The sequence below is a fragment of the Thamnophis sirtalis genome, unplaced genomic scaffold (genome assembly GCF_051295495.1).
Source record: "Thamnophis sirtalis isolate CommonGarterSnake01/CBP01778 unplaced genomic scaffold, rThaSir2_p1.2 scaffold_13, whole genome shotgun sequence".
Lineage (NCBI taxonomy): Eukaryota > Metazoa > Chordata > Lepidosauria > Squamata > Natricidae > Thamnophis > Thamnophis sirtalis.
The window spans coordinates 3,032,565-3,048,180 of record NW_028261393.1 but is presented as its reverse complement, the minus strand read 5'-3'; the positions used below and the strand labels follow the sequence as shown (position 1 = coordinate 3,048,180).

Sequence of the window (15,616 nt, the reverse complement as noted above, 5' to 3'; positions counted from 1 at the left end):
TGTTTTCATAGGGATGTAAAGAGGTGGTTCCTTGACTTACGACAGTTCGAAGTTACAACGGCACCAGAAAAATATTAAGTTATGACCGTCTTTTGCGGTTAGGACCTTTGCAGCATCCCCAGGGTCAAAATTCAGATGGTGAAATTCAGCCGGTTCTGACAGGTTCTGGAGAACCGGTAGCAGAAATTTTGAGTGGTTCGGAGAACTGGCAATCCCCACCTCTGCCTGGCCCCAGAGTAGGATGGGAATGAGAATTTTGCAATATCCTTCCCCCTGGAGTGGGGAGGGAATGGAGATGTTGCAGTATCCTTCCCCTGCTATGCCCACCAAGCCATGCCCACAGAACCAGTAGTAAAAAAAAATGACTTTCACCACTGCCACAAACCCACCGTTCAACCGGAATTGGGCAGCCAACATTTCGATCTGTAGTTGTTCTACTTTCTGGCGCATAGGGTTGACAGGCCGTTCAAAATAGACCCTCAGAATGGGATTCAGTCCGCTGTAGTAGCCCACCCGAGTAGCTAAGTCGCCACTCTGCAAGGAGAAGGACAGAGAGCCTCTCACCAAGTGATCCTTTTTATGATGATGATGATAAGGCTTTTTATTTATTCTTGTAAGCATTGCCCTTGTGATGAGATAGGTGGCAAACGCATTGAACAAACAATAATAGTAGTAATTCTAAGCTAATGAACTTGGGAGGATTGGGTGGTCCTGGCTCCCTACAGCAACTGCAGGCCCACTCCAGATGTCATCCAGCCTAGCCCTCCCCCCCCCCCCACCAAAGTGTGTCACTTTATTTACTAAATAACTAAAGCAAATAACAGTTAACCGGTGGAACAGCTTGCCTTCAGAAGTTGTGGGTGCTTCATCACTGGAGGATTTTAGGAAGAGACCGCAGTCACACATTTCAACCTGCATAGGACTCCTGCTTGAGCAGTGGGTTGGTCCAGAACAGGAGTCTCCAACCTTGGCAACTTTAAGCCTGGCAGACTTCAACTCCCAGAATTCCCCAGCCAGCTCTTCCCTAGCAAACTTTAAGCCTGGCGGACTTCAACAGTTGAAGTCTGCCAGGCTTAAATTTGCTAAGATTGGAGACCCCTGGTCTAGAAGACCTCCAAGGTCCCTTCCAGCTCTATTCTGATTGACAAAAGCAGGACCCTTCCCAACCTAATTCCACTCCTTCTCTCGATCAAGGAACCCTTACCAATTACGCATGCGTTTCATCCTTACCCAATAGACGCAAACTAGAGATATTTTCAGGAAGTATGGAAATCCATAGTAACGCTTTTTTAAAAGAAAGAAAGAAAGAAAGAAAGTTATTTTCAGGACATCACACACAATGCTTTTTCCCCATAAGGCTAGTGAGAGCTGTTATCTTCTACATCTCCAGTGAGTAATTCACCAAACTTTGATGCTTACTGCACTGGCTAAATTCAAAGCTGGATTGGGGAGGGGAGGGAGGGAGGGAGAGAGAGAGAGACAGAGACAGAGAGAGGGGGGGGGGAAGGAGAGGGAGAGGGAGCGAGAGAGACAGACAGAGAGATAATAGATAATAGGAGATAGTAACTCGGCTTGCCACGCTCCCCAACCGGTTCTCTCAGCAGCAGCATAGGCAATTGTTTAGTACTGCACATGAGCTAGGCTCAGCATGTCCCTGAGCGAACTGGCAGTACCAGCAGCTGGGACCCACCCCTGATAGGTAGGTAGGGAGGTGGGTGGGTGGATGGGAGGGAGAGATGGATGGGAGAGATAAAATCAGACGCAAGTCCCCTTCCACCGCCTTGCTTAGCAATGGCTATTCTGATCCCAACTGCAGTTATAAATTGAGGTCTACCCATATATGGAGGGGTGGGGGGGATCCATTTGTCTGTCTTGAGGCTTCCATGCTTTACTCAGGAGCCTTGGAGGATCTAGAAACCAAATGCGCCTTCTGCTCTCCTGTCTTTCATAGCCTCCGAGGTAAGAGGTACTCACTGCATCTTTGTCATTGGGATCTATTGGTGAATCTTTGAGATCCATGAAGAAATCGGCCACACTGGGAATCTCTTCCTGGTCAATGTAGTTGCTTAAGACTCCATCCGGATCCTGAGTTTTACGGAGATCCACAGACCACCTGCATTGTATCTGCGAGAGGCAAAGCTTCAATTGGAGGAGGAGACAAAGCAGGTGGGGCAGAAAAGATTTCCACATCATGGGCGCTTCCCTACAAAAGATGAGATGGGGAGGGAGGGGAGGGGAGAAGAGAGAGGGGAGAGGGGAAAAGAGGAGAGAAGGGGAGAAGGAGGGGGTAGGGGAAGAGAGAAGGGGAGGAGAAGGGAAGGGGAAGGGAGGAGAGGGGGAGGGGAGGGGAAGGGAGGAGAGGGGAAGGGATGAGAGGAGAGGAGGAGAGAGAGGAGGGGAGGACAAGGGAGAGGAGGGAGAAGAAGGGAGGGGAGAGGGGAGGACAAGATATTTGTTGTCATTTTTTACTGCATAAAATGCAGTTGCACGCATTAAAAATGAAATTGCTGCCTGCTCTGAAAAGCATATACATACATAACACCCACATACCCATCCTATAGACATAAGCATGTACCTACACCTATACATACATATGCATCACACACACACACACACAAACCCCTGTCCATCTTGAATGTGTAGAGGGAAGAGGAAACTTGAGAGGCCACAAAGTTGAAGCTGTAGGGAAGAAAACGGACTGACTCGGGATGTTCTGCTTCAGGTCCCACAAAGCCCCCTCCCTCCCCTCCCCCACCAGAGAACAAGGCAAGCAGGCTGTGCAGAGGACAGGGAGCGTCCCAGGCAATCCTGCGGACGGATCCTGCTCAAGCATCGCTTCTGTACTCTGAAAGCAAAGAGAAAGCGAGCCAACCCTCCCTTCCAACTTTCCTTTAAGAATCCCTGTTCAAAAGGTTACGATCAACAGGGAATTAGATGATCGACATTATGGCCACCATGCTCCACGTTTGATCACACTGAGCATGACTTCAAGAAGGATGCTGAGGGGATCAAGGGGAGAGCCAGTTTGTTTAGTGATTTAGGCAGCAGGTCAGAAAGCTGGAGATGGCGAGTTCAAGTCCTGCCTTAGTCAAGAAAGCCACCTGGGTGACTTTGGGCCTGTCCTCACTCTCAGCACAATTCACCTCCTGGGCTTCTGTTACTGTGAAGAAATTGGAAGTATTAGGTATGTTCATCATCTTGAGCTAGTTGTAAAAATAATACATGTGTAATAATACAAAAATAATGATATGTGTATGCCCGTATGTATGTATGTATGTGTAATGATATTACATAACTGCAACTTTCAGTATTATGTATATATGTACATATGCCCTTCCTGCTGCCTATGCAGAGTTTGCAGCAAAGAGAAAATATCTGCTGTGAACCCCACGTAGGTGTCAGGGAGGGCATCCGGCCAATAAATGCCAGATGACTCCATTTAGTCATTTCAACTCCAGCCGGTTCAAAGGGATTACAGGGTCATAAAAAGGAAAAAATAATGTCTGTGTATGGATATGGATATGGAAATATACCGTATTTATACGTTTAAACCTTCCATGAACCCTAATTCTTAAATAACACTGAAAATATAACCAATGGGAATTTTCTCGGTTTTCTTTTCTATTAGTCTGGAGGTCCTGGCAGCTGTTGGAAGGGACCTTGGAGGTCTTCTAGTCCAACCCCCTGCTTAGGCAGGAAACCCTACACCACTTCAGACAAATGGCTATCCAACATCTTCTTAAAAATCTTCAGTGTTGGAGCATTTACAACCTCTGGAGGCTTGGTTTCCCCCCCCCCTGTTTTGTTTTGCCTACAAACTGCTTGGAGAAAGGTGATACTGAAGACATACAGGTAGTGAAAAAAACCGACCTTTCACCATTTGACACACTTACAACTACTGCAACATGATCAAAATTCATGGGCTTGTCAACTGGCTCGTATTTATGACGGTTGCAGCGTTCCGGGCTCACGCGATCCCCTTTTGCGACCTTCCAACAAGCAAAATGAATGGGGAATCCGCTTAACAACCACAGTCACTAGCTTAGAAGCTGCAGGGATTCACTTAGCAGCGGATGGCATCTGATGCTTGAATGAAAGCATTGGGGTTCATACTTATGACCATTGCTGTGTGATCCCCTTTTGTGACCTTCTGGCAAGCAGAGTTTGTTTGTTTTGTTTTGCCTTTATTTGTATGCCGCCCTTTTCCCTGGGGGGACTCAGGGCGGCTCACAATTCAAAAGAGGGAGGGGGAGAAGACAAACAATAGACAATACAGCATGTTAAAAAGAAAACACAACAATCACACAATTCGAGTGGGGCTACAATCTTAACCCCAGGCCAGCCGGGACAGCCAGATCTTTAAAGCGGCGCGGAAGGACTGGAGGGTGGTGAGGGTCCGAATCTCCACGGGGAGTTCGTTCCAAAGGGACGGAGCAGCCACCGAGAAGGCTCTCCTCCGGGTAGTTGCCAGTTTGCACTGGCTAGAAAATGGGATTCGGAGGAGGCCTAATCGATGCGATCGAATCGGTCTAGTGGAGGTAATTGGCAGTAGGCGGTCTCTCAAGTACCCAGGCCCACTACCATGAAGGGCTTTATATGTGATAAGTAGCACCTTGAAGCGCACCCGGAGATCCACAGGTAGCCAGTGCAGCTCGCGGAGGATAGGGGGAAGCTAGATTCACTTAACCACCGGGTTACTGGCTTATCAACTGAGGTGGTTCCTTTAACAACCACGGCAAGACAGGTGCAAAACTGGACAAAATTCACTTATGCACCTTGTGTATCCAATCACACTTGGCCAATAAAGAATTGAATTCTATTCTTCTATTCTGAATTCTATTCTATTCTTCTATTTTATTCTATTCTATTCTCTATTTTCTCTATTGTATTCTATTTTCTATTCTAAAGAAACATCTGAGTTTTAACAACAGACACTGGGAGTTCAATTGTGGTCGTAACTCGAGGACTTCCCGTACTTAATACGGCAATAATGGACCTTCCACATTGGGGCTGCAGAACCACTAGAGGGCGGAAAAGGGGAAATTGTCTCTGCTGCCACCCAGCGGTCGGCCACGCCGGTGTAGCTCAGAGAGAGTGAAGAGCTGGCGCGGTGACGTCACCAGTGCCCAGTGACGTCACCAACCGTCACCGTCCTCGCCCGCTGAAGTAAAGAGACCTGGCTAATTCGACGCCCAAAATCACCTCCGCTGCCACGCTTTGTGCTTCAGGGAAAGAGGGGCCTGGCCCGTTTTCCCCGACTTCCCCTCAACCACCGGACCGAAACTCCGTTTAATCCGCCCACCCCTCAAAACTCTCTCCTCTCAACCGGCGCCGACAGCCCGAGCGGTTCCAATAACGCTCCGCGCATGCGCCTAACTTCTCCCGCCGCCGCCCCCGCCGAAGACGTTCCTCCAGCCAATCGGGGCGAAGCGCGAGCCGGCTGCCCAGGGAGACGCTCGATTGACGGCAGGCGGCCGTAAAGCGCGGTGTCGAGCGGACCCCGCCTTTTTTTTCGCGACAATCCCGCCGGGTGCAGATTCATGGCTTCGGCGGTGGCCATGATGGCGGCGGCCGGCGGCCCGGTGCTGAACGGGGCGGACGCGGCGGGGCTGAAGGAAGCGGCGGGCATGTACGAGCAACTGCGGGCCGAGTGGAACCGCAAGAACCTCAGCTTGAGCAAATGCGGCGACTTGCTGGGACGCTTGAAGGTGAAGGGAGGGGGAATGGGGGCGGAGGGGGGAGATTAGAAACCGCCGTGGGGAAACTTGGAAAGGGGGGAGACTAGAAACCGCCGTGGGGAAAAACTTGCGAGGGGGGGGGACACTAGAAACTGGTCTTTGCTGATCAGAAGGTCGCAAGAGGGGATCACGTGACCCCGGGACGCTACGACCGTCATAGGTACGAGTCGAGTTTCCCAGCGTCTCGATGACCATGGGGACACTGCAAGGGCCGTAAAGCCCCTTTTTTGCAGTGCTTCTGTGACTTCAAACGGTCACTAAACGAAGTGTTGTAAGCCGAGGACTACCTGCATTGTGTTCCGTGGATACCCATTCAGATGTACGGGAGGGAGAGAAGCTGGGGCAAGAACTCTGGTTGGGAGGAACGTTGTTAATGTTGCTATTGTTTAAACCAGTGTTTCTCAACCTTGGTCACTTGAAGATGTCTGGACTTCAACTCCCAGAATTCCCAGCCAGCATTCGCTGGCTTGGGAATTCTGGGAGTTGAAGTCCAGACATCTTCAAGTGGCCAAGGTTGAGAAACACTGGTTTAAACCAGGGACGGCCAACTTGGGAACGATTTGTTGGACTTCAACTCCCAGAATTGAAGTCCAACAAGTCTTTAAAGTTCTCAAGTTTGGACGCCTCTGGTTTAAACCTTTCCCGGGGTTGCTTCTTGAGGCCGGGGGGAGTGGCATCTAAGTTTAATAAATGAAATAAGGCCAGAAAGATTTTAGATTTTTTAGATTTAAAGTTTATTTATATGCCGCCCTTTTCCCTGGGGGGACTCAGGGCGGCTTACAACTTAAAAAGGGAGGAGGGGGAGACAAACTTTTAACATATAAGACAAATACATAATTAAAACACAACATTCATACTATTCGGGCGGGTTGTAGTCTTAACCCCAGGCCTGACGGGATAGCCAAGTTCGGAGGGCTGTGCGGAAGGTCTGGAGGGTGGTGAGGGTACGAATCTCCACGGGGAGATCGTTCCAAAGGGTCGGAGCTGCCACCGAGAAGGCTCTCCTCCGGGTAGTTGCCAGTCGACATTGACCGGCAGATGGGACTCGGAGGAGGCCTAACCGGTGAGATCTAATTGGTCGTGTGGAGGTAATTGGCAGGAGGCGGTCTCTCAAGTACCCAGATCCACTACCATGGAGGGCTTTATGGGTGGCAATTAGCACCTTGAAGCGCACCCGGAGATCGACAGGTAGCCAGTGCAGCTCATGGAGGATAGGTGTTATGTGGGTGAAACGAGGTGCACCCACAATCGCTCGCGCGGCCGCATTCTGGACTAGCTGAAGTCGCCGGATGCTCTTCAAGGGCAGCCCCATGTAGAGCACATTGCAGTATTCCAGCCTAGAGGTCACAAGGGCACGAGTGACTGTTGTGAGAAATGGTTCCAAAATCCCTGGAGATGAAGCTGCGTGTAAAATATAGTAATAGACAAACAAACAAAACATAAATGCCATTTCATGATGGGGAGGGAGGAGGTGACTGAATCAGCTGGGTGTTTTTTCCTGTATTAATTCCTCTGTTGAGTCACATGTTCCAAACAGAATAGGCTGCTCCCTCCAGCCCAATGCTTATCTCCGGTTGCTAAAAGCAAAGTTACAGACCCACCTTTTCCATCGTTTGTACCAACAAGGGTGGATTGGAGGCTCGGTTTCTGACAGCTGCCGGTGGTTCTGCTTTCTTTCCATTGGTTTGTTTGTTTGTACAGGCAGGCCTCGACTTACAGAACTTCGTTTAATGGCCATTCAAAGTTAGGACGGCACTGAAAAGAGTGACTTATATGACCCTTCCTCATAGACCTCTGTTAGCAGCCTCATAATCAGGTGGTCAGAATTCACTTGCTTAGCAACTGGTTCGTACTTATGACCGTCGCTGTGTCCCGAGGTCACGTGATCGACCTTTTGTTGTGACTTTCATTGGACAAAGTGAGTGGGCGAGCCAGATTCACATCACGTGGCTTTGTAGACTTCAAATCCCAGAATTCCTGAGCCAGCGTGCAGGGCTGTCTTAGGAATTCATCATGGCTGGCTCAGGAATCCTGGGAGTTGAAGTCCACAAGTCCTTAAAGGGCCCACAGTTCCTCACCTTTGCTGCAGGGGCATTGATGTATGGCATTGATGCTGTTAGATTAGAATGTAATACACTTTGGTGAGCTTGATTGTCCCCACCGTGGCTTGTCTGTCATTTGCCCTCCTTTCTTCTTGCCTTTCAGTTGGCTCTGCTTGAACTGAACTTCCTGCCCACCACCGGCACAAAATTGACTAAACAGCAGCTTATTTTGGCAAGTGAGTATTTTTCAAGCAGGCGCGTAGCTAGCTTCTAATTTTGAAATTAGCGGGCATCCACCTGTTCGGGCATCCACTGACCTGCTACCTGCCAGGTCCCTGTCGCATCACCAGCCATCCCATTAAAAGTGGCTGGGGCTGTCGGTGAGTCAACAGCGGATCAGAGGAGGAGCCACTGCGGGGCAGATGATAGTTGCTCTTTAAAAATTACGATTTAAAATTAAACCGAGTTGATTTAAATCAAGCATTTTTACTAGGTGGTTTAAATCATGATTTAAATCAACTTGGTTTAAATCAGGAGTCCCCAAACTTGGCAACTTGAAGACTTGTGGACTTCAACTCCCAGAATTCGCCAGCCGGCTGGAGAATTCTGGGTGTTGAAGTCCACAAGTCTTCAAGTTGCCCAGTTTGAAGACCTCTGGTTTAAATCAAATCCACCCTGGTGTTGGGCCTGTGCTTTTCTGCTGTCCTTGGTGGTTGTGTCTTCTTTTTTGTTCATGCCCTGCGCCTTCTTATCTTCCCTCTCCAGGAGACATTTTAGAAATCGGAGCCCAGTGGAGCATCCTGAAGAAAGACATTCCGTCTTTTGAAAGATATATGGCCCAGCTCAAATGCTACTACTTTGACTACAAGTAAATATGTTGACCTTTGGGGAGTTTTGAGGGGATGTGTTCGCTCGCGCTACCCCGGAAGCCGTGGGACGCTGTGGAAACTGTCAAAAAAATAACCTGTCTGGGGTAGGGGGTGAAGCTGCTGGTGGTTGGAACCGGGCTACCGTACGTTCTAGCCTTGCCTTAGGCTTGAAAGCCGGTTGAGCGACTTTGGGCCACTCCCTTTCTCTCAGCCCATCTCCCCGGACCATTAGGTCCACCGCTTTGAGTTGTACAGAATAAAAGCAGCGTAGAAATCTTAAGATTTCTTAGATTACAGAGGGATGCAGTGGCTCAGTGGATAAGACGCTGAGCTTGTCAATCAAAAAGGTCAGCAGTTCCGCAGTTTGAATCTCTAGCGCTGCGTAATGGGTGAGCTCCCGTGACTCGTCCCAGCTTCTGCCAACCTAGCAGTTCGAAAGCACGTAAAAAATGCAAGTAGAAAAATAGGAACCACCTTTGGTGGGGAGGTAACAGCGTTCCGTGTGCCTTCGGCGTTGAGTCATGCCGGCCACATGACCACGGAGACGTCTTCGGACAGCGCTGGCTCTTCGGCTTTGAAACGGACATGAGCATCGCCCCCTAGATTCGGGAACGACTAGCACATATGTTCGAGGGGAACCTTTACCTTATCATAACTTATAACTCTGTGTGATGCTTCTTAGAGATTCATCAGGGTTAAACAAAGCATGACAATGCCTTATTTATTTTAGGCTTTCTGCCCACAGGCCCTTCGCCCTCCCCACTCCCCTGTTGACCTGTTCCCCATCTCTCCTTACTCCTCCCTCAGAGACGAATTGCCCGAATCGGCCTACAAGCACCAGCTGCTGGGTTTGAATCTCCTCTTCCTGCTGTCCCAAAACCGTGTTGCCGAGTTTCACACCGAGCTGGAACGCCTGCCGGCCAAGGACATTCAGACCAACGTCTACATCAAGCACCCCGTTTCTCTCGAGCAGGTAAACCGCTCCCTTCCACGCTGTTTTTTTTAAAAAAAACTCTGGGTTATTTACAATCCGCAATTGTGGTTTGTCGCACCGTCAGCCAGATGTTTAGACTGGATTTGGCATTTTTCTATCCACTGATTGAATCTTCCCCAAGGACCTGGGATAGGAAAATGCGGATGCTTGATGCGGTCAGAAGTTTGAGTTTCTGTAACGTACATCTCACCATATTTTTTTATGGGAGAGATACTCTTTGTCTGATTCCTCTGGCCCTGTTGCTTTCCCAAAAGAGCCCTAAACCAGGGGTGAAATGCTAGCGGTATGGGCCGGTTTGCCCGAACCAGTAGTAAAAATGCAACTGGTTCGCCCAAACCGGTAGTTTAAAAAGGCTAAAAATAGTATGTATGTATATATGTATATACGTATGTTGTATTTGTGCTGATAAATAAATAAAGGGAGACTAGTATAGATCTATTTCAAGCTATTTAGCTCTCATCAGCTAGCCATACCCTTACTGGGATTTGAACCTGGGCTATATTACATACTAGGCAGACTTCTTAGCCATTAGATCTATACTAGTCTCCCTTTATTTATCAGCACAAATACAACAAAATGTAACAAAAAGGCAGCAGTAAAAATATTGGGTTTCTGCCTGGATGGTCTCTTGTGACGAGCCGAAGGACAGAGAATGAAAGTAGTGATCTTCCTCCCATATTTGGGCATACCGGGGGTTGCAAAAGAAATCTAGTATATACATATATATATATATATATATATATATATATATATATATATATATATATATATATATATATATATATATATATATATATATATATATATATATATATATATATATATATATATATATATATATATATATATATATATATATATATGTTTTCTGAGGTTTTCTGAATATAGATAGATAGATAGATAGATAGATAGATAGATAGATAGATAGATAGATAGATAGATAGATAGATATATTCTGAATATATATATGTATATGTGTTTTTTTATTTGTGCTGATAAATAAATAAAGGGAGACTAGTATAGTCTATTTCAAGCTATTTAGCTCTCATCAGCTACCCATACCCTTACTGGGATTCGAACCTAGGCTGTATTACATATTAGGTAGATGTGTTAACCACTAAGCCACAAGGTTCTCTTCCTTTATCAGCTGAGCCAGGGAAATAGGTATGTATTTAGCGTCACAACCCCTGGTATGCCCAAATAGTATATAATGTATACTAGTGTCCCTTTATTTATCAGCACAAATACAACACAAATGTAACAAAGGCAACAGTAAAAATATTGGGCTTCTCTCTGGATGGTCTCTTGTGACGAGCCGATAGACAGAGAAAGGAAGCAGTGAACTTCCTCCCATATTTGGGCATACCAGGTGTTGTGACACCAAATACATACATACATACATACATACATACATATACATACATACATACATATCAATCAGCACAAATTGCAATACAAATGTAACAAAAAGGTAACATTAAAAATAATGGCTTTCTGTCTGGATGGTCTCTTGAGATGAGCCGATAGAGAAAGGAAGCAGTATGCTCCCTTCCATATTTGGGCATGCCAGGGGTTGTGACAAAATATATATAGAGATAGAGATATAAGTTCAGACGATCAGCTATGCAACAATCAGCGATCATCGGAACTCTTTGTTTAGCTACCAGCTCTGGAGATGCTTTAAAAAAGGTTTTTTTATTATTATTTTTAATTGAGAATTTTGGGGGGAAAATAACTTTTACAAATATTTACTTCCCTGGAGGTTTTTAAGGAGATGTTGGATAGCCGTTTGTCTGAAGTGGTGTAGGGTTTCCTGCCTAAGCAGGGGGTTGGACTAGAAGACCTCCAAGGTCCCTTCCAACTCTATTATTCTGTATCGGTATGCCTGGGGGCCGCAATCACGTGGCTGACTTGATTCCTTTGCTCCTGCCACAGGGGGAATGTGTTCGTATGGGTTTTTATTACATAGTGGATTTTTAAACAGTTGTAAGTTGCACGGAGTCCCTTAGGAGCGACTTGGTTTAATCAATAAAATAGCAACAGAAATCTCCAAAGGGGGCAGATGAAAAACCCAGCCCCCAAACATATCCAGGACGTGCCCCTCTCTGCCAGAATGGGACAACTCGTCACGGGACAATTCGCCATGGGACAACTGGCGGTGGGACAATTTCACAATTCAGTGGAAGTATTTAATTTTTTTTTTTTTTAAACGATTTCAATCGTTGTCAATTTCGCACCTTTCCTTGAACGATTCTCTCCCACCGTTTCTTCCAATATTTGTGTAACTCTTGTCCCGCGGCAAATTGGCCTAGACCCCCCCCTCTCTGCCCCCCCCCCCCGCATCTTCACTCCGCTTGCGGGATGCATCTGAAGGATGCTCGCTTTGCTGTCGTTTTTGTGACAGGTTGCGTAACCTATCCTTTCTCTCCAGTACCTGATGGAAGGCAGTTACAACAAAGTCTTCCTGGCCAAAGGCAACATCCCGGCCGAGAGTTACGCCTTTTTCATTGACATCCTGCTGGACACTGTGAGGTGTGTTTTGCTCCCCTCAGTTTGGGGACATGGGGTTTGTGTGTGTGTGAGAGAGAGACCGAGAGACAGACAGAGAGAAATAGAGAGACAGAGATAGAGAGAGACACAGAGAAACACAGAGAGAGAGAGAGAGTGACAGAGAGAAAGAGACAGAGAGAGACAGAGACAGAGACAGAGAGAAACACACACAGAGAGAGAGAGACAGACAGAGACAGACAGAGAGTGACAGAGAGAGAGAGAGACAGAGAGAGACACAGAGAAACACACAGACAGAGACACACAGACAGAGACACAGAGACAGAGAGAAACACAGAGAGACAGACAGACAGAGACAGAGAGAGTGACAGACAGAGAGAGAGACAGACAGAGAGAGACAGAGAAACAGAGAGAGAGAGAGCGATAGAGATAGAGAGACACAGAAACACAGAGTGACAGAGAAACAGACAGACAGACAGAGACAGAGAGAAACACAGAGAGAGAGAGACAGAGAGTGACACAGAGAAACAGAGAGAGAGAGACAGAGAGAGAGACACAGAGAGACAGAGAGAGTGACAGAGAGAGACAGAGACAGAGAGAAACAGAGACAGAGAGTGACAGAGAGAGAGACAGAGACAGAGAGAGACGGAGACACAGAGAGAGAGAGTGTGTGTGTGTGTGTGTGACAGAGAGAGACAGAGAGAAACACAGAGAGAGAGAGAGAGAGAGACAGACTGAGAGAGAGTGACAGAGAGAGAGACAGGGAGATTGATTGATTCAAGGCTGCATTGCGCCTTCTCCAAGACAAGAGGGGGCACTCTTACTACAGGTAATCCTTGAATCTATAAAGATTCTCAGTCATCCCTAAGGTGCTTTTTCAAGAGGCAACTGGATTTTCCGGGAGGAGGAGGGGGGTTTCCTGGCGTGCCCAGGTGTGCCAGTCACCTGGTCTTCCAATTTCTGCCACGCATGTGTGCGTGATTTCCAGCTGGCCGGCACGCACACACCAGGCCGCTGCTCTTCCGGTTTCCTGCACTCCCACACGTGCCAAGACCACCTGGGCAGCGCACCTCTGCCCACCGGAGCCCGGAAGAGCAATGGGTAACAGCTGGCGCGCCTGGAGAAAAGGCTCCGTGTGCCACTTCCAGCACGCGTGCCGTCGGTTGGCCATCACGGGGCCGTTGGTGTCTGTGTCAGGTGTGCAAGGCAAGGCTAAGCAGGACGGGGTTTGATTGTGGCTGGGCAAGGTTTTATCCTGGTTTTAAACTCAAACCACCTTTGAGAGATGCGGCTGCAAAGGACTCTGGCCGAGAGCTTCCCCCTCAGCCTCCGCCCAGCATCTCTTCCCTCTTGGGCCATGGAGGTCTGGAGAGGCCCCAGGGCTTTTCCTTCCCTAATCTGGGTTCTCCCCCACCCCCTCCTCTCCCACCCCCCTCCGCAGGGACGAAATTGCCAGCTGCATCGAGAAGGCCTATGAGAAGATCCTGCTCAATGAGGCCACCCGCATGCTCTTCTTCACCCCCAAAAAGATGTCCGACTACGCCAAGAAGGTGAGGAGGGGGAGGGGGAGGCTGGGCCAGTCGGCTGGACTCCGGCCCAACTGTTCCCATGTTCTTCTGGAGCTGACAGTGTGGCCATGTGGGGATTCTTCAGCTGCTTTGGCTTCTTCTGTGGCGAACTTCCCTCCCCTACCCTCTTCCTTCTTTCCTCCCTCCCTCCGCCTATCTGTCTCCCTCCTTCCTTCCAACCCCTTCCTTCCTTCCAACCCCTTCCTTCCTTCCTTCCTTCCTTCCTTCCTTCCTCTTAAGGCCAGCTCAACATCAAAAAGAGTGCATAGACAATCTTGCTTTTTTTTAAAAAAAAAAAAAGTTCTTTTTCTCCCTTCCTTTCTTTTTTCCTTCCTCCTTTCCTTCCTTCCTACCAACCCTTTTCTTTCTCCTGTCTGCCAATCCTTTCTTTTTTCTTCCTTCTTTCCTTTTCCCTCTCTCCTGCTTCCCTTGTCTTGCCTTCCCCCTCCCTCTCTCCCGACTTTCTCCCTCCCTCCCTCTCTGCCTTTCTCCCTTCTGCCCTTTCTTTCTCCTTCCTTCCTTTTCCCTCTCTCCTGCTTCCCTTGTCTTGCCTTCCCCCTCCCTCTCTCCCGACTCTTTCTCCCTCCCTCTGCCTCTCCCTTCTGCCCTTTCTTTCTCCTTCCTTCCTCCTTCCTTCCTTCCTTTTCCCTCTCTCCTGCTTCCCTTGCCTTGTCTTCCCCCTCCCTCTCTCCTGACTCTTTCTTCCTCCCTCCCTCTCTCTGCCTTTCTCCCTTCTGCCCTTTCTTTCTCCTTCCTTCCTTCCTTCCTTCTTTCCTTCCTTTTTCCTCTCTCCTGCTTCCCTTGCCTTGTCTTCCCCCTCCCTTCCTTGACCCTTCCTTCCTTCCTCCCTCCACCTATCTGTCTCCCTCTTGCCTGCCTGCCAATCCCTTCCTTCCTTCCTTCCTTCCCTCCCTCTTCATCCCTCCCTCCCTTCCATCCTCCCAACCCTTTCCTCCCTTCCTCATGGGCAATGAATTTCCCCGAGAGCTTAACTGCAGTTGCCGCAGAGTTGTGTGGACTCATCCACACAACCCCTCAGACCCCCTCGGCTCACCCAGCTTCCCTTCCCTTCCCAGCGCGGCTGGCTCCTGGGTTCCAACAACCATTACTGCTTCACGGGGCAGCAGCAGAAGCCGGAAGACGCCACCATCCCCTCCACGGAGCTGGCCAAGCAAGTCATCGAGTACGCCCGGCAGTTGGAAATGATCGTCTGAACGCGCCCCTCGCTGCAGGCTGGGACTGTGGGCTGTGGCTTTTTCCTCCATATTTTTCTTTGTGTGTGACTGTGCACGCCGGTTCACATCGATCCGGCTGCCTTCTGTCTTAAAACGGGGAAGATGGGAGCCATTGGGGGGGGGGGAATTGGGATGAGGTGAGTGTCTCTCTTTGAGTAAAGCCAATAAGTCTGGTGGTCCACATGTCATTCGAAGTCATTTTGTTCCTTGGCCCCAGGTGGAGAGAGGTCCTCTGAGCATGGACAGAGAAGCTGATTGGCCTTGGGTTTTTTTTTTTTTTTTGACTGCCAAATCAAGGGCGGGACTTCCTTTTTTACCTCCAAAGGGCCCATTTATTATTTGGTCATGAATATACGCAGGATCCCCTGGTTTTGACCAGAAACGGATTCCCTCTGCTGTCTGATCTGAACCGAATTAAATAGTTCTCCCAAGAATTGTAATTATTATTATTATTTTTTAAATTAGATCATGCTTGCCAGTTTTTTTCCTACAAGCCTGATTCTCTTAAAGCCAATTCACCCTTTTTATGATGCCACCGTTCGCTTCCCTAGAGTTTGTAAAATAAGCCACACTGGGCCTGGAGTCGACATACCAGGGGTCTCTAAATTTGGCAATTTTTTTAAAAAAAACTTGTGGCCTTCCAACTCCCAGAATTCCCCAGC

At 48.3% G+C, this 15,616-nt stretch overlaps 2 protein-coding genes across 2 annotated transcripts in view; one reads left to right on the top strand and one right to left on the bottom strand.

Moving 5' to 3' along the window:
* LOC148042894 (cation channel sperm-associated auxiliary subunit gamma-like) overlaps positions 1–5,113 on the bottom strand; it is a gene marked incomplete at its 5' end in the record, with an annotated part of 41,890 nt that extends 36,777 nt beyond the window's left edge. Inside the window, 4 exons of the mRNA XM_087727951.1 lie at positions 390–534; positions 1,231–1,284; positions 1,975–2,203; positions 4,977–5,113. Of these exons, the coding sequence (XP_087584077.1) occupies positions 390–534; positions 1,231–1,284; positions 1,975–2,203; positions 4,977–5,113 (565 nt within the window). The remainder of the gene's footprint in view (positions 1–389; positions 535–1,230; positions 1,285–1,974; positions 2,204–4,976) is intronic.
* Positions 5,114–5,504: 391 nt separating this feature from the next.
* On the top strand, positions 5,505–15,386 carry PSMD8 (proteasome 26S subunit, non-ATPase 8). Its single transcript, XM_087727712.1, has 7 exons — positions 5,505–5,708; positions 7,944–8,016; positions 8,546–8,648; positions 9,457–9,622; positions 12,075–12,175; positions 13,593–13,701; positions 14,796–15,386. The coding sequence occupies exons 1-7, from the start codon at positions 5,541–5,543 to the stop codon at positions 14,931–14,933; spliced, it is 858 nt and encodes a 285-aa protein (XP_087583838.1). The 5' UTR covers positions 5,505–5,540; the 3' UTR covers positions 14,934–15,386.
* The last annotated feature ends 230 nt before the right edge of the window (positions 15,387–15,616 follow it).